Source organism: Megascapheus bottae, chromosome 3 (genome assembly GCF_031878675.1).
Source record: "Megascapheus bottae isolate mThoBot1 chromosome 3, mThoBot2.hap1, whole genome shotgun sequence".
NCBI lineage: Eukaryota > Metazoa > Chordata > Mammalia > Rodentia > Geomyidae > Megascapheus > Megascapheus bottae.
In genome coordinates, this window is record NC_143511.1 from 61,953,445 (window position 1) to 61,979,211 (window position 25,767).

The window sequence follows — 25,767 nt, forward strand, 5'->3', positions numbered from 1 at the left end:
CCACATGCCAATGAAAAGCTTTCAAAGGGCAGGACAGGTTGTTTTTTTTTTTTTTAACAAACCATAGAAAAGGGATATTGTTTCTATCTGCACAGATTTTCTGCTTCACTGGACAATGAGAAGTGCAAAACACAGAGACCTGTAACTCTACCTGGCTGTCCCCAGGGAGCATTTTCCTCTCAGACTGCGAGTGTGACACCTGCATAACAATCCTCACCACATACCCTGTCCCTATCACTGAGGCTAGGGGCTGGCTGCTGTTAATCAACCAAGTCACCCCCCCACCCTGCTTTTTTTGGAGATTACATCACAGTATTTCTACCCAAACTAGGAGGAAAGCTGGTGACTCACTGGACTAAGTTGCCTCCTCCAAGTTTGTGAGAGTCAGTACCCCAGGGATGCTGGCTGGATGGCTCAGGTACTGGGTCTCTGCAGAGGTGGCAAGCGAGCTGTTGACCTGGGCTCAGACACCCGAAGGCTCCCCTGGGGCTACACACAGGTTGTACATGGGGGTAAAGGAATGAGGCTTTAGCATGGATCCCTCCAAAGCTTACAGGGCAAAAGTGAGGGACCAGAGAGAAGCAAGTCTTGGGTTTTCAACATCTAATCTCAGATAACACTTGGTAGATGTAGTCACCACCACTCCACATCTGCAATCAGTGAGACAAGCCAACCCTGATAGACCATAGGAGAAACTGCAAACTAGAGTCAGGGGTGGGGTGCAGAACAGGAGTCAAGGGACACTATGAGCCATTTGGAGTCTGGCTGTAATGGTCTTTTCTTTTTAAAAACCAAATTGTTATTTGGATCAAATTTAATATTAACCAGCATGTTTCTAGCCCAGTTCCCTACAGCCAGATAGCAGATGGCTTTGGCACCTGGACAGAAATATGAACAAGGGATTCTCCCTGTGTTGCCGAATGTGGTAGACTGAGTAATAGGTATCAGAGGCCAGATCTAAGATATCCCTGGAAGCTGTTACAGGAAAGGGTCTTTACAGATGTGAGGATGCTAAAGATCTGAAAGCAGAGAGATTATCCAGGATTATCCAGATGAATCCCAAATGTAATCTCAAGCATTCTTTGGAGATGGAGGGGAGAAAGAGAGAGAGAGGGGGGGGGGAGAGAGAGAGGAGAGAGAGAGAGAGAAGAAAGAGAGAAAGACTTCCTAGAGTGTTCCATTGCCTTCATCTCTAGCAAGGTGAAGGAGCCATGAGCTAAGGAATGTAAGAAAGCAGCTCCAGCCACTGAAAAAGGCCAACTAAGACTGAGAAAGGAGCATGCCTCATGTACAGCCATGATCTGATGAGACTAATTGGCTGTCATCTCACTAATTCACCCTCCTAACTGATCATCCTTCTGTACCCCCTTAGGGTAACATCCAAACTCTGCAGCATGATACTCTGGAATATGACAGCAGAGTGGGGATCAGTGAGAACCTAGGCTGGAGCAGTGAGAGAGGAAGGCCCAGCCAGTCTGAGTTGCTCACTGTTTCCCAATCCACCAAGCTCCCTCTCATTCTAGGCCAGCTTCCCTGGCAGATCTGCTTTTCAGAAACATCCTTTCTCCTTGATTTTAGTTTCTGGATTCAGGTCTAGCCTCATCTCCTCCAGGGGCCACTGATGACCTGATCACACTTTGTGGTATTGTGGGGTCCCCTGTTGGTCATGGGGCTTGAACTCTGGGCCTGGGCCTTGTCCCTTGTCCCTGAGCTCTTTGGCTCCAGGGGTAGGGTAGTGGCTCCAGGGGTAGGGTAGTAGCCTTGAGCCTCAGCACCAATTCTGGTTTTCTGGTGATTAGTTGATGTTAAGAGTCTCACAGACTTTAGTGTCTGGGCTGACTTTGAACTATGATCCTCAGATCTCAGCCTGCTGAGTAGCTAGGATTATAGGCATGAGCCACCACACCCAACTATTGTTTTGTTTGTGGGAGTCATGGGGCTTAAACTTAGGGCCTGGTCACTGTCTGAGTTTTTTGCTTAAGGCTAATGCTTTATCATTTGAGCCAAAACTCCACTTCTGGTTATTTGGTACTTTTTTGGAGATAAAAATCTCATGAACTTTCCTATCCAGGCTGGCTTTGAACTGTGATCCTCAGATCTCAGCCTCCTGAGTAGCTACGATTATAGGTGTGAGCCACTGGTGCCCGGCTCACTTTGTGGTATTGTTTGCTCCCACTTCTTGTTCTCTTGGCACCACTGGGCTTTTTAAGTTTCCATGTCTGTCTGCCTCTCCAGTCTGTGAGCCATTTGAGGACCAAGATGGTGTCTGCTGCATTTCTACCCTGCCAGGGCCTGGCTTGGGGCCTGGCCTAGGCACGTTGTCAGTAACAGGATTTGTGTGAAGGAAGGGTGGATGGCAGATGCTTACTAATGTGGAAGCTGCTGGGCCTGGTGAGGGGCCGAGTTGAGGAAGCAGTCTTTAGCCAGCTCCTTCTGCTTCAGAGACAGAATGGAAGGCAAGGGTATCCTGAAGTACGTACTACCCACGGTACTCCCCTCCTCCAGTCACCTCCACGTCAGCCCTGCTGGGTCCAAGGGGCCTTTGTGTGTCCCTTGGCAAGTCCACACCAGGCTTCATTAGTCAAGCCATCTCAATTGACAAACGTGTGAAGAGATCCTGGGTTTCTGCCAACACTTTGTGAAACTCAGTCAATTGTACTTCAACCAATGCTCCTAATGACTCATAACCAAACACCTTGTATTCAGGGTCCAAAGAACGTGGCCCAAGGACTCTGTATAAAGGTGTTAAGTAATGTTCATTGTTAGCAGTTGTCCATGGCCTGGTCTTCTCGTGGTCCTTTGTCCACTCCATAGTCTCTTCCATCTACAAGAATGAAGAAACAGCTGAGTGGTCACACAGAGAAGCTCAAGTGGAGACCAGGGCTCAGACTCTGACACCCTGCTTCCTGCCCCCAGGGTCAGACACCTTGATTTCTGCCCTTTGAAGTTCATTATTGCACAGCAGTAACTGAATGGTACAGATTTAGATTCCGATAGGGACCCCTGGAGCCCAGTCATGAAGGCTATCAGGGGGGCAGAATCCTCCCACAGCCTCTGGACCACGAGGACGCATTCTGTTGATGTGGTAACATCGTCTTTCTATTTTTTAAACTTTTCATTATGAACAAGTTTAAATATGCACACAAAATGGAGAGACCGTATAATGAAGCCCTTTGTGCCCATCAGCTGCCAGCTTCAGTAATTATCAACACCTGCTGCTCTTGGTACCAGAACTTGGAATCCCATTTCCTCCTGGGAAGCTAGAAGAGACAAGGCTCATACTGCAACCAGATTGCAAGCTCCCCTCCCGCCTTCTCCTTTCTCAAGCTGTAGGAGAGAAGATGGAACAGAACACCCACCCTAACCTGGACAGTAGATTTCCTGGACAGTAGATTTCTTGGAATTCTAAGTGACAGAGAAATACACTTCTCTTGTTGATGTCACATTTAGTTGGAATTTTATCTTAGTAGTTCTCAAACATGGCTACACAATGCAATCCATGGAGGAGCTTTAAGGACCAAAATAACAAGAGATGCAGGTTCAAGCCTGGAGGGGTTCAATCCTAGCACTCAGGAAGTTGAGGCAAGAGTTCAAGGTCAGCCTGGCAACCTAGCAAGACCTTGTCACTAACAGAACCAAGTTCAACACTCAGAATTCCTGTTCATCTGAAGTGTAGCTCTGGTGTCCACGACCTGAAAGCCATCTAAGTGATGCTGGGTACCACATCGCTCAGCAAAAGCACACAGGACGCTAATATCACATTAATGTGGTTTGGAGTTAGCCGCCCTACTGTCCTTTGAGCTCCTACAGGGTGAGACTGTGGTACACTTATTCAAGATACATGGCCCGTACCTCTTACCTGGTCTGCAAAGCTCTGCATGGTCTTGCCTCTGCCTCCCTCACCACTGGCCTCTTCACTTTTCTGGCTTCTGCCACACCTGTATGCTTTCAGGTCCTAGTGTGCATCCTGATTTTGCCCACCTCACCACAAGGTGGAAAGCAAACTTGAAGAAAGCAACGTGCCCTTGAACCTGAACTTGATCCTGCTGCGGGTAAGTCTCCCGCACCCCCCTCCCCGCCCCCGCAGGGCAGGCTTTCCTCCCCACTCCGCTCTGTGTCCTTTGAGACACTCTCCCCTCCCAGTTGTTTGGCATGCTAGATGGGCTGGAGGACACAGACCTCCCAAACCTTCCTCAGTCATTTGAATCCAGTCTCACCCATCCACCATTGCCTAGAGGCTGGGATGCCTGCCCGCTCCAGGCTTACAGGATGAAATAGGCACTTCCCGAGTCTCTAAATCCAGTCCTTGGCACGGATGAGCAGAAAAAAAAAAGTGCCATGTTTTGGGAGGAAACTCAAAGCTACGAGTGTGGAAATCCAAGATTAAGGTTCCTGTGCTTCCTTTATGTCAGTGGTCAGGGTTGAACTCATGGCCTGGGTGCTGTCCCTGAGCTCTTTTACTCAAGGCTAGAGCTCTGCCACTTTGAGCCACAGCTCTACTTTGGTTTTTTCTGGTGGTTAATTGGAAATAAGAGTCTCATGGACTTTCTTACCCCAGCTGGCTTCAAACTGTGATCCTCACATCTCAGCCTCCTGAGTGGCTAGGATTATAACCATGAGCCAGCAGCACCCAGCACCTGTGCTTCCTTGTGTCCCAGCAAGGAAGGAAGGCCCAGCTTCTGTGGTCCCACCCTATTCTACAATTGGGATCCACCAGCCAGAAGGGCTGCAACCTGGAAAGCTCAGGGCGTCTGTGAGCAGTGAGCTTCCGATCTGCGTGTGGAGGCCATGCACAGAGACTAGGAACAGCTATGGTATGACCTAAAAGCAGTTTGCCATAGGTGGTCTGTGACTACTTCTCCTGCCTCTTTAGCTCCTCTACTTTCCTCTGAATTCTCCCTTCTATACCCAGGCCTCTTTTTTAATTTTTTTTTTTTTTTTGCCAGTCCTGGGCTTGAGCTCAGGGCCTGAGCACTGTCCTTGGACTTTCTCAAGCCTAGAGCTCTACCACTTGAGCCTCAGCACCACTTCTGGCTTTTTTTCTATATGTGGTACCGAGGAATCGAACCCGCTCTTCATGCATGCTAGGCAAGCACTTTAACCACTAGGCCAAACTCCCGGCCCCATACCCACACCTCTTGATTGCAAGGTTCCTTCTGTTCCAGCATGGAACCTGAGCAGAGTGTAAAATGGAAATCGGGTGCCCCTAAAGGTCTACTGAGGAGGAAAACATTCCAGGTCAGCATTGATTTCTCAAGGCTGCACATTCAGCTGGAGCCTTGCTTTCCTGAAGGAGTTCTTTGTTCCTCTCCCTAAACAGGGAGTGCTGGGGAATTCTAGTGGGCGGGGACAGGCAGGTGGACTTCCATTTTATTGCAAGGCAAGCAAAAGCCTCCTGTGAGCTAGTAGAGTTCAAATCTTGCTGCATCTCTGGGAACTTTATATACTGTTTAAAGTTCACTTGCTAAATTTTATGTGCTTTTTACATTTTATAGCACTTGTTCTTCGTTAATAAAATCCGTTTTTAGAGTTATAGGTAGATTAAACAGATTTCATCCCAGCCATCCCTCGACACTCTGTGCGTGCATGTGCACAGGCCAGTATGTCCGCCAGTATGCCCTCCTGCTCTTTAGCCATTGTTCCTTCACTTTTTCAACCAAGGCTGGGGCTCTACTACTTGAACCACAGGTCCACTTCTATTTTCTTCTGTGGGGAGCAGAGAAGGGGGTTAACTGGAGATCTCATGGCCTCATCCAGCATCCTGTGTTAGAAAGTATGGTCAGGGGGACTTTGTGGATCTCTGTCAAATGATACTTCCTCCCCAATTTGTGAGGGAGTGACCCAGAGCAGAGCAGCCATGATAGGTGGATCCAAGAATTCTTTACCCTATTTACCTCGCAGCCCATGTTTTTGGAGATCATCCCTTTGACGCGGGAATCAAGAGTATCCAAGTTGGCAGAAGGAGAAGGGGCCACACAGAGGCTGCCACCTGTCCATTCTGGTTCCCTCTGTACTGGTTCAGTTTAGCCAGCATGCTATGCTTCCAGGTGTCCCAGCTGTTCTGTGTCCAGAGCAGGACAGCCCAGTACTCTTCTGCAGCAGCCCTCCCAAGCCCCAGTTCGAACCCCGACATCCGCTAGAAGCAGCTGTTCATCGACAATGAGTGGCAAGATGTAGTCAACATGAAGACCTTCCCCACGGTCAACCCCACCCCAGGAGAGGTCATTGCACATGTGGCTGCAGGAGACCAAGCTGTGAAGGCAGCCCGTGAGGCCTTCCGCCTGGCGTCTCCATGGTGCAGGATAGATGCTTCCGAGCTGGGCCGGCTCCTGAACCAACTGGCTGACCTAGTGGAGAGGGATCGAGTCTACTTGGCCTCACTGGAGACCGTGGACAATGGGAAACCTGTCCAGGAGTCTTATGCCTTAGACCTGGACAAGGTCATCAAGGTATGCTGCTACTTTGCCGGCTGGGCTGACAAGTGGCTTGGCAAAACCATTCCCATGGAACTTCCCCGTAGTCATGCAAAGATGGAAGCTCACCCCAGCACTTGCCACAAGCAAAACCGTGGTTCTGAAGGTGGCAGAGCAGACTTCACTTTCTGCCCTGTTTGTGGCCTCCCTCATCAAGGAGACGGGCTTCCTCCTGGGGTGGTAAATGTCATCATAGCTTATGGCCCCACTGCAGGAGCTCCCATCGCCCAGCACATGTAGGTTGATAGTGGCGCCTGTGAAGGCAGCTTTGAGATGGGCCATCTGATTCAGAAGGCTGCAGGCGAATCCAATCTTGAGAGTCACACCGGAGCTGGGTGGCAAAGAGCCCCAGCAGCGTGCTGGCGGATGCTGACATGAGTTGCTGTGGACCAGTGTCACGAAGCCCTCTTCAACATGGGCCAGTGCTGTTATGCAGGTTCCTGGACCTTCATGAAGAATCCATCTATGATGAGTTTGAGAGAACTGTGGAGAAAGCCAACCCCTTTGAGCTCAATACCCAGCAGGGGCCCCAGGTTGACAAGGAACAGATCCTGGGCTACATCCAGCTTAGGCAGAAGGGGCCAAACTTCTCCTTGGCAATCCTCCTGCACACCCCCAAAGACTGTGGGCTTGATGAAGAAGCCATGCTCCCCAAAACGCTCTCCCCGCAGAGATCTTTGGGCCTGTGCAGCCACTGTTCAAGTTCAAGAAGATCGAGGAGGTCATTGAGAGAGCCAACCACACCAGGGATGGCCTAGCTGCAGCTGTGTTCACCTGGGACCAGGACAAAGCCATGCACTTTACCCAAGCTCTCCAAGCTGGCACAATGTGGGGGGAAACACCTGAACATTGTCGCCTGCCACACACCATTTGGAGGCTTTAAGGAATCTGGAAATGGGCGGGAGCTGGGGGAGGATGGGCTGAGAGCCTACACGGAGATGAAGACAGTCATGGCCAAAGTTCCTCAGAAGAATGCATGAGAAAGGTGGCCCCCGTGTCCCAGCTCTGACTCCACGGCCCCCGTGTCCCAGCTCTGACTCCACAGCCATCTAGAACAGTGGATGCCAAACTTTAAAAATCATTTTATTGTCAATCCTGGGCCTTGAGCTCTGCTCAAGACTGGTACTCTATTTGAACCACAGCACCACTTCCAGCTTTTGCTATTTATGTAGTACTGAGGAATCAAACCCAGGGATTTGTGCATACTAGGCAAACACTCTACCCCTAAGCCACATTCCAGCCCCCAAATCCAGCCCCCAAATCCTTTTTTTTTTTTTTGCCTTGAAGTAGAATATCTGATTTGCTGGGGTTCTGCTACAGCAGAAATTGGAGGCTGACCTCAGTCTTCCATCCATCTTCTTTCTAGTCTCCATCAGTCTTCCATCCATCTTCTTTCTAGTCTCCATCCTGTTGATAGCCCTGAGGTTAATTTCATGAAACCTTAGAAGTCTCTGAAAAACTGATTAAAACCATTGATTATTCAGACACAAAAAAGAATGAAGGACTGATAACATGCTACCATACCAGTAATCCTTGAAAATATAAAGCCAACATGCAAGGCTGTATTGTGTGGTTTTATTTCTATGAAATGTACATATAGAAATTAGAGTTGAGATTGTCTGGCGGGAGAAAAAGGTGGGAAAACTATTGATGGTATGGGATTTCTTTGGGGACTAAAAATGTTTTGTAATTGTACAATATTGCCACTGTCCAACTTTGTAAATGGTATACTTTCATTTAAAAGTATAAGATGGGGCCGGGAGTTTGGCCTAGTGATTTAAGTGCTTGCCTAGCATGCACAAAGACCCGGGTTCGATTCCTTGGTACCTCATATATACAAAAAAGCAGGAAGTGGTGCTGAGGCTCAAGTGGTAGAGCTCTAGCCTTGAGAAAGTCCAAGGACAGCGCTCAGGCCCTGAGCTCAAGCCCAGGACTGGCAAAAAAAAAAAAAAAAGTAAAAAAAAAATAAAATAAAAGTATAAGATGGATTGGGAGTTTGGGGTAGCATGCACGAAGTCCTGTGTTCAATTTCTCAGTACCACATACGTTGACCACATACATTGAATAAGCCAGAAGTGGGCTTTCTCAAGGCCAAATCTCTACCACTTGAGCCACAGCACCAAGGACAGTGCTCAGGGCTTGAGTTCAAGCCCCAGAACCAGCAAAATAAAAAAAAAAGTTGGTGTAAGATGGGCACCAGTGACTCACACATTAATCTCAGCCTCCCGAGTAACTAGGATTACAAGGATCATGGTTTTTGAAGACTGCTCAGACAGGATAGTCTATAGATTTACCTTTTAATTTTCTTCTAAAATTTTTGTCACGCCTGTAATCCTACCTACTCAGGGAGTTGAGATCTGAGGGTTGTGGTTCAAAGCCAGCCCGGGCATACAAGACCATGAGACTATCCACAATTAACCACCAGAAAACCGGAAATGGTGCTGTGGCTCAGTCTAGCCTTGAGCTGACGAGCTCAGGGATAGTGCTCAGGTCCAGAGTTCAAGCCCCACAACCAACAAAATTTAAAAAAAATATTATCTTTAAATAGTTATACAAAGGAGTTGCCATTTAACAAAGCAGTTTATGAATACATTGCATACTGATCGATGCCATCCCCATTTGACACATCTCTTCCTTTAACTTTGTCTCAATTTTGTACTATATACAATGAATTCTTGAATGCATCCCTCATTTCTCCCCTTCATTAGTCTACCCTTCTCCTGTTGGCCCTGCCTTACAAGTACCATTTCTTGGTGCTAATTTTGCTGGCCTTAGACTTTGTCTAAGGAATTGTATTATTTGAGTTCTCTCTACAGTCTACCTTATTTCAGTTAATACATCTGTAGCCAGTTGTGTACCACCCAACGTATTTATTCATAAATTTATAGACAAATTCTAGCTACCACAAATGAAGGAAACCATTCAACCATTATTTTTCTGGGTCCAACTTACTTTTCTCCCAAGTCTTTGTTTCCTTATGAGATTTCTCCCAAGTCTTTGTTTCCTTATGAGATTATCTCATAAGGAAACAATTAAGCAGCAAAACAATGGAAGCAGATCTGTGGCTCAAGTGGTAGAAATCCTTGAGCTTTTTAGCTCAAGACTGGACAACATTCAAGCCCCAAGTACAAGCCTTAGGACCAGCATATAATAAAATAGAAAATAGTGTGATATTTGCATAGAACCTAAAGCATCCAACTGTATACTTGCTAGATTACGGTATCTAATATAGTATTGATAGATTACTTTCAGTATCTAATACAGTATAAGTGCTTCAAAAATAGTTCTTAATGGTATACTGTTCAGTGAATGAAGTCTGCCCATTTTCAATACAGATGTCGTTTTATTCCCCTAATCTTTTCCTTCCATGGTGGGCTGAATAACCTTAAGATATGGAGGCAGAGAGTATTAAGTGAGGTAGTTTAGGTATGGATGCTGGGAAGACGAGTAGTAACATGGTATGTGTTAAGTGCTCAGAGCTGATCTCACTGAAGACTTTGGCTCATGTTTTTGGCAATGAAATGTAGTGTTTTGCAACTTTGCTTGCACAAAGGTATGCTAGATATAGGTATTGTCTGGACAATGATTAACAGCAGAGGGGTCTATGTTTCAGTGGACCGTGTGCTTCTGGCTCTGTCACACTAAGTTCCTCTAGACACATGTTGTTGAATGCATCTACAGTTCAATCCTTTCCCAGGCTTGTGGGCTATTTACTCCCTGAATCTAGTTTGCTCATTCTGTTCCTTTCTCAATCTCCAGATTTAGTCCTTTATCTCCAATTAAGGCCTACTTCCTACAGGGTTTCTCTCTGCACTTCACTTAAACCACATCTGGCTTCTTAGGCTCATGGCATCTTAGTCTTGTTCTGTGACAGTTTGTACTTCATGAAGTGGGTCTATCAAGCACTAATTTTTTTTGTCCTCTCATTCTCCAAGCATATCTGCTTTCTCTCCCACCCTCTGTTTCTCCTCTGCAGAGCCACAGGTCCTTAGTATTCCCTGGCAGCATTTCACTCAAGGTCCTCAGAGCCACAGATCAGAACAGTGATGCTGACCTCCTTGGACTCACGAGAAAGCAGAAGCTCATTAGTACAGATGGCTTTGGAGCTGGAGGACCTGGAGGTAAGGTCAGGCCTTGCCACCAATTCCTACCCTACATGTGTGACCACATATACCTTTTAGCAGCAAAGGTGCCCATCTGATTCTATGGGAAGCCCTCTGTGCTTGTGAGGTCAGGAACAATGCCCAGGATGCTAGGGACATTGCATCTGATGAGTCGGTTCATGCAGGGAGAACGGAGAGGCTCTGTCCCACCACTCCTAGCATTAAGAGTATCTACTCTGCTCAACCATTCATTCACTTCTGAATACTATGGGAGAGAGTTAGGCATGAGGAAGAGACAGCCTCAGTGGCAGGCACTTCGGTCCCGGAGGCCATCACTCAAGGCTGAGCTTCCTTCCATTCCCAGGGAGACCAGTCAGCCCCACGGCTTCAATGTGGGCAAACACTGGCTTCTAGCTCTTCCCTAGAAGTAGGTTCCACATCAGGAATTCATTATACTGCAGACTCCAGAGCGCTGTGGTTTCCCATAATTAAAATGTCACATAATAACCACTCATTTAATGTTCACAAGACCCCAGCAAAGGCTGGGGAAGAGGAAATTCATTAGGGGAGACTGTTCACTGTCCATTCATTTGCTTGTTCTTATTCATTTTCTTTACATCATCCATCCCTGGAGTCCGGGGAGAGGAAGGTGATTTTGCTTAAATATAATAATTAATTTTGCCACAAAACCTGAGGGTGAGGGATCTACTTTGGCCCAAACCAGGCCTTTATTTGGTTTAAAAGTGCATAGTAGATACAGTTGATGTTCATTAGAATAACTGCAGTTTCCACTTGTCCTTGGGAGTTCCTTCCTAAGACCCCCAAAGACAGCACTACCCCCACCCCCACACATACTATACGATGCCTTTCTCATAGGCATGAAGATGTAGAAGCAAGTTTATAATTAGGCATAAGGATGAACAATAAAATAGCTCAACTGTAACAGACCATGATTTACATTACATGAATGTTTTCTCAAAATATCTTTGAGTGGCAGGCATCCCAGTTCTGGAAGGCTCACCAAACACCAAGACCCAAAAGGCACCAGACAAACAGCCCCCATACCTGACCTGTTGCATCTTCCCACGAGATTGCTACTCTAGAAAATGCTTAACTAGGACATGAAAGTTCTGGAAGCTTAGCAGGATCAGGATGGCAATAATGTAAGATAATTAGGGTTGGTTAAAAAGCTCAAATGAGGGGCCCAGATGGGAGGTAACCACACCCCAAGTGCAAGCGGTAAGGTGGTCTGAAGTAGCTGTGGCAAGCTGAAAAGAATAAGATGCATGTATAATAACAAAGTCATCCCAGTGGAGCCTCGAACTCCTAACTCCTACAGCATTCTTGCGCTGGAGAGCACAGCGACCATTCTGAGAAACATTTGTGCTCAGGTGCAGATTGTGCTACCATGACACCTATGAAACTAGGGTAGTAAAAACAGAGAGGAGGCAGGAACATTTACTTTCCAAGTGGTAAAGGGAGCCACAGCCACATATTGTCAGCCTTGGAAGTGTCTTAGGGCACCCACATGTGAAAAGCCATTTAGCAAAAATAATCATGTTATTCTATCTTTTAGGACTCAGTGAACATGTTAGATAATGAAGTCTCTTATTTACTTATGCTGCACACAAAACCAGCTCCATGTACCACTTCCACTATGGGGTTCCAGTCACCTCTGCTCAAATTGGAGATTATTTTTTTTTCTAGTCCTGGGATATGTTCTCAGGCCTGATGCTCATTTGGATTGCTTGCTAGGCTGATGTTGTACTATTTGAATCATCTGCTAGCCTGGCTTTTTGCTGATTATTTTGGAGATGGAGTCTCATGACAGTTTTTGCCCAGGCTGCTTTCAAAAATCAAGATCCTCCAGGTCTCAGCCTCCTGGGTAGTTAGGATTATAGATGTGAGCCACAGACTTCCCTACCGTTCAATGGATTTTGCAGAAAATGTCCTTACTAGCAGATGCTTCTACCTTCTCTGGAGTCCTTGTACTCCTATTTCTTCTGAGATCACATCACTATGCATCTGACCAAGTCATCTCCCAAAAGGCTCAATTCACAGGAGAATTCATGGCAAACTCTCACACATGGAAACCACCACAGCTGGGAGAGAGAAGTGGGGCGATGGGGTGATTATGGAGTGGATTCCCCAGCAGCCCCAAAGTCACAGCCAAGAACAGCTTCCAATCCAATCTATTTCAGTCCCGAGTTTATTAGAAGGGATTCCAGTGTTTAAGTTTGAAAAAAACTCAGTCTAATTTTATTTCCTTTTTATCCAAATCAAGACATGGAGGTCCTGAAAGTAAAGGGGGCTTTCTTCCTTAGGGTCACGCAGCAAGCCTGGTATGAACATGCAAATGGGCTCCATGTTTCCAGATTCTCAGCCAGGTCTTTTACCAGGGTGAAAGGGTCAGGCTTAGAACTGGATTTTCTGCCTTTCTAACACAGATTCCAAGAACCTAATGGCCAATGGGAAAGGCCCAAGTGTGGCTTAAAACAAGGTGAATCTTGGCAAGAACCCCCAAACCTTTGAACTGGCAGCATCATCCTTCCCCCAGTTTCTGGTCATGCAGAGAAGCAGGAAGTACTCAAAGTGAGCAGAGAAGGCCAGCTAATGTCAGCCTTAGGCAATGATGGCTCCCAGGCCAGGAGCTGCCTCCCAGGCCTGACTGGCTTGGGCCCTCCCTGCACAGCTGGGCTCAAGGATGGAAAATAGCTTCTTGACGTTTAAGAACTGTCCACAAGCTGGCATGATGGTTCACGCCTGTAATCCTAGCTACTCAGGAGGCTGAGATCTGAGGATCAAGGTTCAAAGCCAGCCCAGGCACAAGAAGACCTGAGACTTATCTCTAACCTCTAGAAAATGGGAAGTGGGGCTTGGCTCAAAAGGTAGGGTGGTAGTCTTGAGCTGAAGAGCTCAGGGATAGCACCCAGGCCAAATTCAAGCCCATGACTCTCCCCCTGCCCCCCCACCAAAAAACTGCCTACAATGAAGAGTTCCCAATTCTGATGTTAAGAAATCGGAATCACTTAGGGATCTATTTCATTTCTAACTAGAGAGTAAATCATTTCCTTTTCTGCTCATTAAAAATGGGAGTTTGTGGTGGTAGGGTAAAGCCACCTATTCTGGAGTGGAGCCAAGTGTGTTCTAGCACACTAATTTCACAGCCTAAGGACACCACCTGACTCCTTTCTACAATGCAATATCCAGAAACCAGAAACCAGGTCTCTGCCTACCAAAGGACTCTAGAATCTGGCAATCTCTAAGCAAGTGGGCATTTAGGAATCAAGCTGAGATTCCCATCTAGGACTGAATCTGAGGGGGAAAAAAAAAAAAAAAGGACTGGCTCTCCCGATTCTGGTATGAAGCAATGATTTGTTTTTATTTGGTCTTAGCCAAAAAAGCCAAGCCATAATAGTAGTGATTTGGTTTGGAGGAAACCAGGTAAGAATCAGACCCACACTGTTTTATTTTTTTGTTTTATTTTACATTGGACCATCTTACTCTAAGATAACAGGACTAGAAGTGAGACTGGCAACATCCAGTCCAAATGCCACAGTCAGAGAGAGAGACCAAGGCCCCAGAGAGGGGAAGGATTGCCCAGATCATCCAAGTGAGGAAAGCTGGGACCCCCCTTCCTCTTTGTACTTCAACACATGAAGTCAGAGAGCACCAAGAATCAGTCACAGACAAGTGAGGTAGCATTACAGTCCTCACCTTATTTTCAGCCCTTTATAAATTACAGACATTATGAGATCTTCCTTGGGAGGAAATAGTTCTAAAAATTCACATGGTAGAATTCATTCCTAAAGTACCAAAACAAAAAACACCCAGTTACATGCATTTTCCTTTTTCCTAATACCAACCCCTCTAAAAACTACATTTGCATATGAATCTAGTTTGCATTCATTTTTTTAAAAAAAACATACAAAAGGGGTCATCTACAAACAGCTTTTCCAAAGCTTTGCAAAACACAGTGATTCATTTCTTGACTTTGTCATTGCATGATCCATTTCTCTTAAAAACCTGGAAGGAGAGAAGAATAAAATCAGAGGGAAAGCCAAAACCAAAAGCTGTTCTCTTGTTATCTCTACTTATGCATCATTTCCTCTACTTCCCATGTAATAAGTTCAAATCTCCTCAGCAAGCAATGGAGTTGGGGGGAGGATAAAGGGGGCCTGTGGACTCCCAAGAAGTACATTTAGAACCAATGAGAAGGAGTTCAGGGCAGAAATTTCCAGTCATTGGAAAACGCCAGTGATGGTAGTCATCTTTGCTTACAATGACTCCAGGAATGCAAAGGCTGTCTAAGCTGTGTGCTGTATGCTGTATGGGGGATCCGAAGCCTGGATATCTAACAATATGGAAAACATACATTACATATTATACTTTTTCACAGGACCAATTAATTCTAGGATGGCAGGACTACAAGGACACTGGTAAAATCCAACCTCAATTCCACCATCACAGGAAAAGAGATCATGACCTTGAGAGGGGAAGAGACTGGTATAGGCCACCCAGGGAAGGACAGCTGGGGCCTTCTCTAAGATCCATCATCAGTCACCAGCAGGTAAGGTAAGACATGGTTGGCACATGTTCTATTAAAGCCTTGCTGGATGGTTGTCTCCAGTGACCTGAGTGTATATTTGCACAATGCATCCAACCTGGGCATGGCAAGCCTTGGCCAACAGATTACAGGCAGATGGGAGGGGGGGAAGTTACAGCAGAGAAGAAACTTTACATGTGAATTGTGTGCTTGCTGGGGCTTCCTGCTCATGACTGGGACTGTTCCTCCAGCTGGCCATGGAAGAGCAGTGACACGGAATTTGAGCAAGGAATGACATGGCTGTGAACCTGCACAGTCTGAACTTGGGTAATCATTCAGTTCAGAAGTCAGCTTTTGCTGCAGAACAGTCCTTAGAGTCACCTCTGGGTGAGGGACAAGATGCCACCCTAGCTGTCAATTATGTGACTAGGAACACTAAAGGCCACCTGGCTAGAAGAGATGCAATGATCCTGCCCTCTCCCGCCCCTGAGATGTGTTGCTAAGCAGCAAACAGTGCCAAGGGCAGCAGGACAGGACCGGGGGACCAGAGCTGCCCGCAGGCAGGTGTCTCTGTAGGAATGTGTCCATTTGGGTGTGGTCACAAATCTCTCAGGACCAGGAGAAAATATTCTCTCCAGATCAAACAGAAAAACACAGCACTAGCCTTTTTTTTTTTTTTTGCCAGTCCTGGGCTTGAACACTGTCCTTGGGCTTTCAAGACTAGAGCTCTACATCACCTAGAAAAAGCTGGAAGTGGTGCTGTGGCCTTTGTGTATGATACCGAAGAATTGAATCCAGGTCTTCATGCATGCTAGGTAAGCACTCTACCACTAGGCCAAACTCCCGACCCCACAGCTACCTTTAAAATGCTTACATGTTCCTATGTTGGTAGCTCTTGACCTTACCTCTCCCTCCGAGTCTCCGGCATGCCTGTGGACAGAGGCCCAGCGGCTCACCTCCACATGGCCCCACTCTCCACACTTCCTGGGGGTTCCTTTCACTTACATTTCTTTTTTTTCCCCCCCATCCACCTTGGGACATAGTGAGAAATACCAAAATGACCCAGAATTCATACCTTACTGGTCACAGGTGGTCAGCTGGAACTAGGGAGCTTCTGTATCTGCTCAGATCTAGGACTGTCACCGCGCTGTGGGACTGCGCCTCCCCAATCACGTTGGATGCATGGCACTGGTATGTGCCTTCATCTTCCCTTCTCAGGGGGTTGATCTACCAGTAGGGACAGGCACATTTATATGGTTATATATAGCACAGAACGACTTCCTCATTACACTCCTTTTTATTCCCCATTCCACTCCTTTTTATTCCCCCTTCCTGGGGTTTTGACTAATGCAAGGACTAATGCAGTGGTATTCTATACCACTGAGCGACACCTCTAAACCTCCTTATTTGGTTCTTAATGTCCCATCTGCAAGTGTTCCTTTTTCAAATACAACAGAGCTCCCTGCTTCTCTTCTGATCTGCCAAGAAGCCCAGTGTAAGTTCCTTCACGAGCCCTCTTGAAAGGCACACACACTCACTCTTCACTTACTATACTAGAATGGGTTAGGAGGAAAATACTGTAAATTAAAAAGATCAAAAAGTTGACTGGCTACAGAAAGAGCCACAAAGTGTTCCCTAGAGAGGCAGCCTTTCCAAAATGCCAGAGATAGCCAGCCAGCCCCCCCAGGCCCCCCCCCCTTTTAAAATAAAGTGCTCGATTTGAAAATGCCACAGGCTCCACTGCATTCCGAATCCCTCCGCTGGGTGCAAAAGCATCAAACCTCCCGAGAGGTTAAAGGACATGTGGGCGACATCCTCAGAGCATCTCAAAGGCCCTCGTGGCCACATTCACAGCCAGCTCACCCCTCTCCACTGCTCTAGTGACTGCATGATTCTACAGAACACCAGGAGGGTTCAAACAGACCCATCTCATTTTGAATTCATGAATGAAGGTAAAGGGCAAGTGGCATTAGCTTGACTTTAGAGTCATAGGCTGTGAGGTTCATAAGAAACAGAGGAAAAGTGACTGAACCAACATGAAGCCTCCTCATCCCTCTCCTGGCTCCTTGTCCTTTAGTCCTTCAAACACAAAGTATTCTCTTAGCAAGAATGCTATGAGTAGCATGCCAGCTATTGTGGAGGACTTGAAATGTACTTCTTCCCTCTTTGCCAGCTACATGGACTGCAGACAGGTTACTAGTTCCTTATGGCTACTACAAGCAAAAGCCCCACCTTCTACTGAAAGCTTAATATATGTTTATCGTCTGTGGTTCTGGAGTTCAGGAGTTTCTAAGAGTTTGGGGGACAAGTGGTTTCTTTGCCTTGTTCATCTTCTCGAGGACACTACAACTGGTCCCTTTTTCCATTTCTAATACTAGTAATAGCAGGGGAATTCTTCTCACATCGCATCACTCTGCATGTGGCTCTTTGCCTCCTCTTCATTTAAAGATCTTTAAATTAGGACCAGCTAGGTAATCCAGGCTACTCTTTTTCTTTGTCAATCCTGGGACTTAAACTCTGGGGTAGGGGTGCTGTCCTTGAGCTTTTGTGCTCAAGGCTAGTACTACCACGTGAGCCACAGCTCCTCGTCTAGCTTTTTGGTGGTTCATAAGAGTTTCATAGCCTCTCCTGCCTGGGGCTGGTTCCCAACTGTGACCCTCATATCTCAGCCTCCTGGGTAGCTAGGATAATACGAGTAGCCCAGTCAGAGCTGGGGGCTCACATCTTTATTTTTTGCAAGTCCTGGGGCTTGAACTCAGGGCCTGAGCATTATCCTTGGGCTTTTTCAAGGCTAGAGCTCTACCACCTGAGCAATACTACCACTTTTGGCTTTTTTCCTGTGAATGTGCTACCAAGGAATTGAACCCAGGGCTTCATGCATGCTAGTCAAGCACTTGACCACTAGGCCACACTCCCAGCCCGTATCTTCAAGTCAGCTGTTTCGCTACCTTGCTATGCAACCCAGCATACCCACTGATGCTGGACAATAGAATGTGGATGCCTTGTGAAAGCCATGATTTTGCCTGCTGCAATGATCATGCTACTCTCCCGAACAACCCTTGTATCTCATTGCTGCTTTGGAACCGTACTGAAAAGTGTTAACACATTATAGAAAGATAACTACTCGGCATCACAAACACTCACCAAAATCCAGGCTATGGCCTCGTGTTCTGCAGGGCCCCCGTGTACATGGACAGCTATATTGGCATGGTCCCCAGGCAACTCCTCCAACACCTCAGTGCCCTCAGGAGAGTGCATGATCTACAGAGGACAGAAAAACCCATGTGGTTTTGAAAAAAGTATTTCCGGATAAGGAACATCCCACAAGCCCTCTTGTCATCCAAATCCTCCCACCAATTGAAAAGGTTGAAACCCTAGCATCTTATTCATATTCAAACTAGGTCAATCACCTTTTGAATCTGAATGTATAGACAGCACCCCCTGCTGGACAACAAGGCTACAGACATGACCAATCTGTTGGGAATTTCTAATTTCTGGTCTAGGTTGCTAAGGAAACCCTCCCAACAATTGTTGCCAAGTTTTGAGGTAGAATTGGCTTTTAGGGTTTGGAATAGGACTGAGTCTCCTGTCACCAAGCCAGGTCTTTCTACATTGCTCCATAGCAAAGTGGGGGCTCTACTGACTCAGCAGCTGACATTAGGTTGGCTAGGTGACAATATTCTGGGCATTCTGGGCATTCAAGTAGCCAAGGAAAATCAGGAAGGCCTGCAACCTTTTCCAGGAGAGCTCCAGGGTAACAGGAATGGCATGCAAGGTACCTTTTTCTAATATTGTGATCTGTGTATAAGCACACACGTGTACACACATACACACGTGCACACAAAAGTTTTGGGTCAGAAATACCTTCCTCCATGTGATGACGGGAGCAGGCACAGCCCTCACCTCACAGGACAGGTACACTTGTGTCCCGGTGACATTGTGGACACTCTGGGGTGGCATGATGACCACGGGAGCTGAGAGAAGACACAGGAGTCCACCCTTTACCAAGAAGCAGTGAACCTCTACCCCAGCCAGGGCCACAGCTCAGAGCTTCCTTCTATCTGGATGGGTGTCTGCCACTTTCCTGACCCACTGCCATGTTTCACCATCAGGAAGCCAGCTCCAGAGAATGACAGAGCTGGAGTCTCAAGGCACTCTTCACTCCCAGGGTTCTCCTCCAGGAATCCTGCAGCCAGTGACTTAGTTTCAGCATGGCCGACTCCTAGGAGGCCAGCATATCACGAATGGCAGAAACTACTAAGGGCATTTATTTTTTGCCTTCACATATAGGAACTTCAAAGAGGAACGTCATGCAGAACAAACTGCCACCTGCATGCTGGAAACCCCTGTGGTCCACTCCAGTCACAGCCTGCAGGCACACAAACCCTCACTCTACTGGCCTCTACCACCCTCCTCACTCCTCATTTCCAATGCTGAAGTGTGGGTACTCAGGGAGCAGAGACTGCACAACTCAGGGGAGGGAGTTAGTCTGCTAGAACACAGCCTACCCCTTCAGCAGAGCCCATTCAACTCCCCTGCAAAGAACTGCGCCAACTCACAGCCTGCAGTACAGCTAACACCCCCAGTGAACTCCTAGACTGCTAACACCGCCCCCGGCCACCAACACCACACCCCTGTACTCCCTGGCAGGAGCCCCATCTGCGATGACAAAGAGGAAGCTAATTTATTCCCATCTTCCTGGCAGTGCCTCAACCGCTCAGGCGTTGGGACGGCAGCCTCCAACCACAAGGCAGCCCTCAAATGGCTCACGGTGGAGCAGTCAGCACCACCTCTTATTCCAGAGCCCTCAATGGATTCCAAGGGGACACGCTGTCAGTGTGTTTCACTTTTCATGTCAAGTCATAAATTTTAAATGAGATTTTATCACTCCCTTGCAGGCCTAAATGAATAAGCCAGTAAATCACATTTCTTCTCTCCCACTCATGCCTCCCTCTTCCTGCCTCCTTCCTCTTACAATAACGAAGATTAAGCAGCAACTGTCTTGAAAACATTGTCCTGGCCACTGATTTTTGTGGAAATACCACTTGTTTCACAAAAGAGCTCCCTGCTTTCAATGTTAAAGGCACGCTGCACTCTTATCAATTTGCATACATGAGCCAGGAGTGGGCCTAGTGGTAAAGTGCTTGTCTAGCATGCATTAAGCCCTGGGTTTGATTCCTGGGTACCACAGACACAGAAAAAGCCGGAAGTAGTACTGTGGCTCAAGTGCTAGCCTTGAGAAAGCCCAAGGATAGTGGTCAGGCCCCGAGCTCAAGCTCCAGGACTGACAAAAAAGACTGTATACAGTATAACACATTTGTTCTGCATTTGGTAGTTAATGGCTTTAGGCACTCATTCCAACATTTTCAAGATACAGAAAGAGTCCTGAGATCTCAGATTGTACACCAAGATGGGCTTTTAACACATTCAATTTTAAATTTAAAACATGTTTATTCATTCATAATAGCTCTTCATAGTATTTCTAATAATATTCCTGGTAATGTCATGCTATTGCCATCTAAAGCAGTGTTTTGCTGCAGGCAAAGCACTTTTGCTTACAGAATTCGGCTTTCTTTCCAGCAATCATAAGCATGGCCAGCTGGGGGCACTATTCAGAGTTATCTGCCCTGGAATGGTGGGGAAGTCCTTGAGAAGATATGAATTAGTGTTCAGGTCCTAAAGCCCAAGTTCTTAACTGCTGTCTTAACTTGCTCCTTTCCCGCCAAAGGACCTGCTTTTATCTCCCATTTTTACAGATGAGGAAACCAAAGCTCAGAAAGATGAAGAACCTGAAACTGGATGGGAATTCAAATGGCTTTTTTTTTTTTTTTACTTTTTTTTTGCCAGTCCTGGGCTTGAGCTCAGGGCCTGAGCACTGTCCTTGGACTTTCTCAAGGATAGAGCTCTACCACTTGAGCCTCAGCACCACTTCCGGCTTTTTTCTATGTATGTGGTACCAAGGAATTGAACCCGGGTCTTCATGCATGCTAGGCGAGCACTCTACCACTAGGCCAAACTCCCGGCCCTCAAATGGCTTTTTAAAGTAGAGGGTCAGCTTCAAGTAAGCCCTGTCCAATGTGCCAGCTGCATCTCAAGCTCTTCATTACTAAATACTTTCTCCTGCTCATGCTGTCAGCAGCCCCGGCAACGTGGGCTGGCGCAAATGGGCTAAGTAGTATGCAATATGGGATAGTCACACAAGACGAAGAGACAGGACAGTGGGGGTGGGGAAACAGTACCAGAGAAGACTACCACTCAAGCTCAGGCAGTTGGGAATCATGTCCTTGTGTGCAAATGAACTCTGCCTCACACTTCCCTGGATGCTAGCAGGTAATAGACGAGCCTGTGTTAACTGCAGATCTGTGCAGATGAAAAGGATCGATATAATTATTATAGTGTGTGATGATCAGTCTCCATTCTGTCAATTAAATGGGTCCTTGATGGCTGGAATGAAAGATCTCAAATACCGAAGAGATTCTCTTTCCCCCCAAGTGAATAGTGCCAGGGAAAGGAAGAATAGCAAAAAGTCACCCCTAAGACCCCATCTGCTGTATTAAGTATACAACCGCAGAGTTTAATAAGCAACGCACCAAACAGCCATGATAATTTATGCTAATAGCCACAATACAATGTGGAGAGAACACAGTGGAGCGAACACAGCTTAATCCCACCGATGCCTGCCGCCTGCGCCTCAAATCCCCTCCCTCGACATGAAAAGCTTTTGAGCGAAAGGCCCCTTTCTTTGTCCCTCTCACAAAGTGGCATTTACCGCCTTTTCTGGTTTCCTGGTAACATGTGCCTAGGGCTTGTAAGTGGAGCTGGAATCAACCAAGGTGAATTTTCTAAGCTTCAGAATCTCTAGAGAGCATGGAGGCTGACCTAGGGCTGGGTCCCCTGCAGGCTGGACACAGATGACAGCAATACACGGACACTTTGCACACCTGGACTGGAATGCTATTCCAGTTCTGCTGGGACTGGCTAGGTGGCTCTCAGTAATTCCCTCACTGGGCCTCAGTATCCCCTTCTAGAAGTGGGTCTGGGACCTCCCCAACAGTTACAAAACTCAAGGAGGATGAATTCAAAAGCCATGTCTGACTATAAAGAATTCTCCAGGGCCGGGAGTTTGGCCTAGTGGTAGAGTGCTTGCCTAGCATGTACGAAGACTTGGGTTCGATTCCTTGGAACCACATAGAAAAAAAAGCCAGAAGTGGTGCTGAGGCTCAAGTGGTAGAGCTCTAGCCTTGAGAAACTCCAAGGACAGTGCTCAGGCCCTGAGCTCAAGCCCAGGACTGGCAAAAAATTTCTCCACACACAGGTATTAAAAAAAAAAAAAAATCAATGCAGAGATCGAAGGATTACTCTATTGATGATTAGGCGGAAACGGTGGAGGATTTCTATCCCAAACCAGCTTCCCACAGCCCCTCACATGTAGGAACATGTCACCCTAGGAGAAACCCCAGCCCTTGTTCCCTGAAAGTACAGGTGCTCCGGCACTGAATGCGCCAGAGAAAAGCTGGGGAAGGGTAATTTTATCACCAATATTGAAGCAGCACAATCCTGCTCTGGCTGTGTTTTCCTTCCCCAGGGGCATTATTAAAAAGTACTCCTGCAGTGTCTTCTGAATTAAAGATGGCTTAAGGGCAGCACAGAATGAAGAGCCGCAGGGCCTGTGGCCCAGACTAGGAAATGTGTCCCTGTCCTCATCTTGAAGCCTCACTGGGGCACTTGGGCAGGGATGACACAAACACATGAGGACAGAAGGTGACAGGGAGACAGTGCCAAAGCTGCAAAGGGGAGAGGGTGACACAAAGGCTGATGAGAGGGACCACTGAATTCAGGAGCTTCTAATGCCCTGGCACTAATGATCAGCAGCTTCGGAACCATTTCCATTTGCTCAGAGCTCCTCTTTATTCCCCAGGCCAAAGCTGAGGGTGGGTCTCAGAGCCCATAGATCAGAGGAGAGGGGCTGTCACATTTACTTGTCATTTGGTAATTTTCAATGAATGAGGGGTATGGGGTTTCCATCTGCCATCTGGTAACCATGGCAACCACCATCTGCCTGACATAATACCACCAAATAACTGTCCTAAGAGAGCACTGGAGAGGGTATCAGGACTCGAGAGTTGAACAGCTTTTACTGGATATTCTGGATTAGTCCCCTGCTCTTACGGGGTCTTGATTTCCTGTGCATCACCTCAGATTTGGTCCCCATGTCCAAAAAGGGGGCCTTTCTCTTAGTGCCTTATCACTCCACATCACTCCAGAAGAGGAATTATCTGAGCCCATTAGTACTGTGCAGATAGTGGGGGCCTGGTCAGCATTTCTTACGTCTCTTGTATGTGCAGTTCGTGCTACCTGTCTGCAGACAAAGGGAACTGCCTTCAAATTAAATGCTGAGGAAGGCACATTGTGAAATCGGGTGAAAGAAACTACAAAAAGGAAAGAGACAGGGCTGTTTCAGTGCCAAGCAGCAGAAACAAGCTTGCAAAGTGGGAAGGATATCAGCAATGGCTCCACAGGGGAAAGAGGCAAAAGAGCCAGTTTAAGGCCACATGGGAAGCCAGAAGCCTGCCTGGCCAGCTCTGTCTCCCACAGAAAGCCCCAAGTAAGAGTAGTCATGGTAACTCCTGTGGTTGAGCTGTTCACTGGGTGGCCCTGCGCCTTTGTTTCCTGGGACAGAAGACTTCCTGCCCCCTCTCCCAGACTTGAGAACATCCAATATGTAATATTTCGAGAGGGAAGGGAACAATACTTGATACTGTAAAGGCCTGGAATAGGTCCGTCCCCTCCTGCCGCTCTCGAAGCTCGAGTCATTACACTGCCTCGGGTGGGTATTTAGTCTTGATCTTTAGGACTTGGTCTCCCAGCTCAGGCCAGAATTCCTCTCCAGAAACCTGGAACCCAGCAGGCAAGGCAGGATTCTGGGGCCACACAGCTCCAGCTCAATCATCTGCCCTCCCCCCACCCAACCTTCCCTAGGAATATTCAGAGCACTGTTCAAAACCACCCCATATTTAAGTCAAGGCTAGCCAAAGGGGTGGGGGGTCTCTGTTGGTTATTCCTCCATACTCAAGTTTTTGCCTTAAAAAAAAAAAATCACTGAGAGGGTGATAAAGTATGGCACCCAGGGATAACTAATGAAGCTTAAGATCCCAAGTCCCACACAATTCCTGCACTGAGGTTTGAACTCAGGACCTCTGGCTTGCTATTAAACTCCAGCAGTACCTCCAAGTCCTGCTTTTGTTATTGATGGTGGTGGTGGTGGTTAGTTTGGAGAGGGATTCTGGAAGATTTTTCTACCTAGACTGGCTTTGAATCCCGATCTTCCAGATCTCCCAGCGTCTGATTCGTTAGGATTACAGGCCTGAGCCATGGGTGCTGCAATCCATATTTTACCATTCCCTTTCTTAGAGCAGGACGCTCCCAACTGAGTTACACCCGTAAAACTTGGGTTTGCTCTGGTTGGTCACAAACTTTTCAGCATTTTCGTCTCCAGAGGTCTCACCTAACCTGGATCGGTGCTCCCTCTGGACCCCTGACTGGGCCTTGCCCCTTCATCTTGGGCCCTGGGGGCCTTGGCTTGACAAGGCCCAAGACAGAGGGGCATCCTCACCTTCTCTTCCTCTCCATTCAAACAACCTAGGGCTGCACACTCGAACCCTGACCAACCGAGTTCCCCACCTCCATCCCCAGCTTCCCTTCGGCAAACAGGTCAGGCCGGAAGATACCTGTATCTACGGGTACCTAAGCCCCAAATAGAGCAGCAGGTTCACCATCACTCCGATTTGTTCAGGGCTGGTGTACCATGAACTTGGCAATGGAGAGAGGGCAGAGTGTGGATTCCCACTAGTCTCCCTGATGGTGATCCCACGGGGGAAACTGAGGCCCAGGCAGTGCCGCCTCCACAACTGTGCAGGAAGATCCTTCGTCCCCCACACTAGACAGAGTCGGGGTCCGCCTTCCTCTCCCCTCCGGACAGACCTCACTCACCGAACTCGCAGGGGCCATCCCGCGCCTTGTGCAGGTGGCCGGCGCGTCCGCGGGGCGCGAGCCGGGCGCGCCAGCGCAGCGCGCAGACGCTGGGGTAGGAGCGGCCGTCGGAGCCGCAGACCGGGCCGCGCCGCGCGCACACGCAGAGCCCGGTGCCCTCGGGCGCCGCCCCCGCGGCTTGGCTGGCGCACACCAGGCCGGGGCCGCAGCGCAACCCCGCGCGCCCCCCGCAGCCGGCGCCCTCCGCGCCCACACACAGCGCGCAGCACCCGCACTCGTCGCGCGCCGCGATCCCGGGCGCGGGGCAGCGGACCGGTGCTGCCGGACAGAGCTCGGGCCGGCACGGAGCGCACTCGAGGTGCCGGCTGGTGGCGCCGCGGAGCCCGAGGCCGAGGACCGGAGTTGGCAGCGGCAGCAGCAGCAGCAGCGGGAGGAGCGGAGGCACGCGCGGCATGGTCGACTCCGAAGCCGGCGGAGCAGCCACTGGTCTCCGCTCCGTGCGTACGGCGCCGCGGCGCCGCCACCCCGCCCGCCCGCCGCTCCGCCGCCGCTGATTGGCCGGGTCTGCACCGCGGGGCGCCCGCCACCGGCGGCCCCAGCCGGCCCGGGACCCCGACCGCGATCGAGCGAGCGAGCGAGCGGGCCGGGCGCCGCG

The 25,767-nt window shown here is 48.1% G+C and overlaps 2 protein-coding genes and 1 long non-coding RNA gene across 3 annotated transcripts; 2 read left to right on the top strand and 1 right to left on the bottom strand.

Moving 5' to 3' along the window:
• The first annotated feature begins 5,936 nt into the window (after window positions 1-5,936).
• On the top strand, window positions 5,937-7,486 carry Aldh1b1 (aldehyde dehydrogenase 1 family member B1). Its single transcript, XM_090329146.1, is given in 9 exon segments — window positions 5,937-6,499; window positions 6,501-6,631; window positions 6,634-6,787; window positions 6,789-6,813; window positions 6,815-6,852; window positions 6,854-6,921; window positions 6,924-7,040; window positions 7,043-7,314; window positions 7,316-7,486. Coding segments are annotated over 9 exon segments (1,410 nt in total). The 5' UTR covers window positions 5,937-6,032; the 3' UTR covers window positions 7,454-7,486.
• A 6,588-nt stretch (window positions 7,487-14,074) lies between these two features.
• On the bottom strand, window positions 14,075-25,566 carry Igfbpl1 (insulin like growth factor binding protein like 1). The gene is made up of 5 exons (XM_090329147.1): window positions 25,113-25,566; window positions 18,987-19,096; window positions 18,267-18,383; window positions 16,198-16,349; window positions 14,075-14,602 (listed from the first exon to the last, which is right to left on the bottom strand). The coding sequence occupies exons 1-4, from the start codon at window positions 25,564-25,566 to the stop codon at window positions 16,206-16,208; spliced, it is 825 nt and encodes a 274-aa protein (XP_090185273.1). The 3' UTR covers window positions 14,075-14,602; window positions 16,198-16,205.
• LOC150065653 (uncharacterized) lies at window positions 14,981-16,439 on the top strand. The gene is made up of 3 exons (XR_016534790.1): window positions 14,981-15,151; window positions 15,808-15,937; window positions 16,212-16,439. It is a non-coding gene; the product is annotated as an uncharacterized LOC150065653 (long non-coding RNA).
• Window positions 25,567-25,767: the final 201 nt, after the last annotated feature.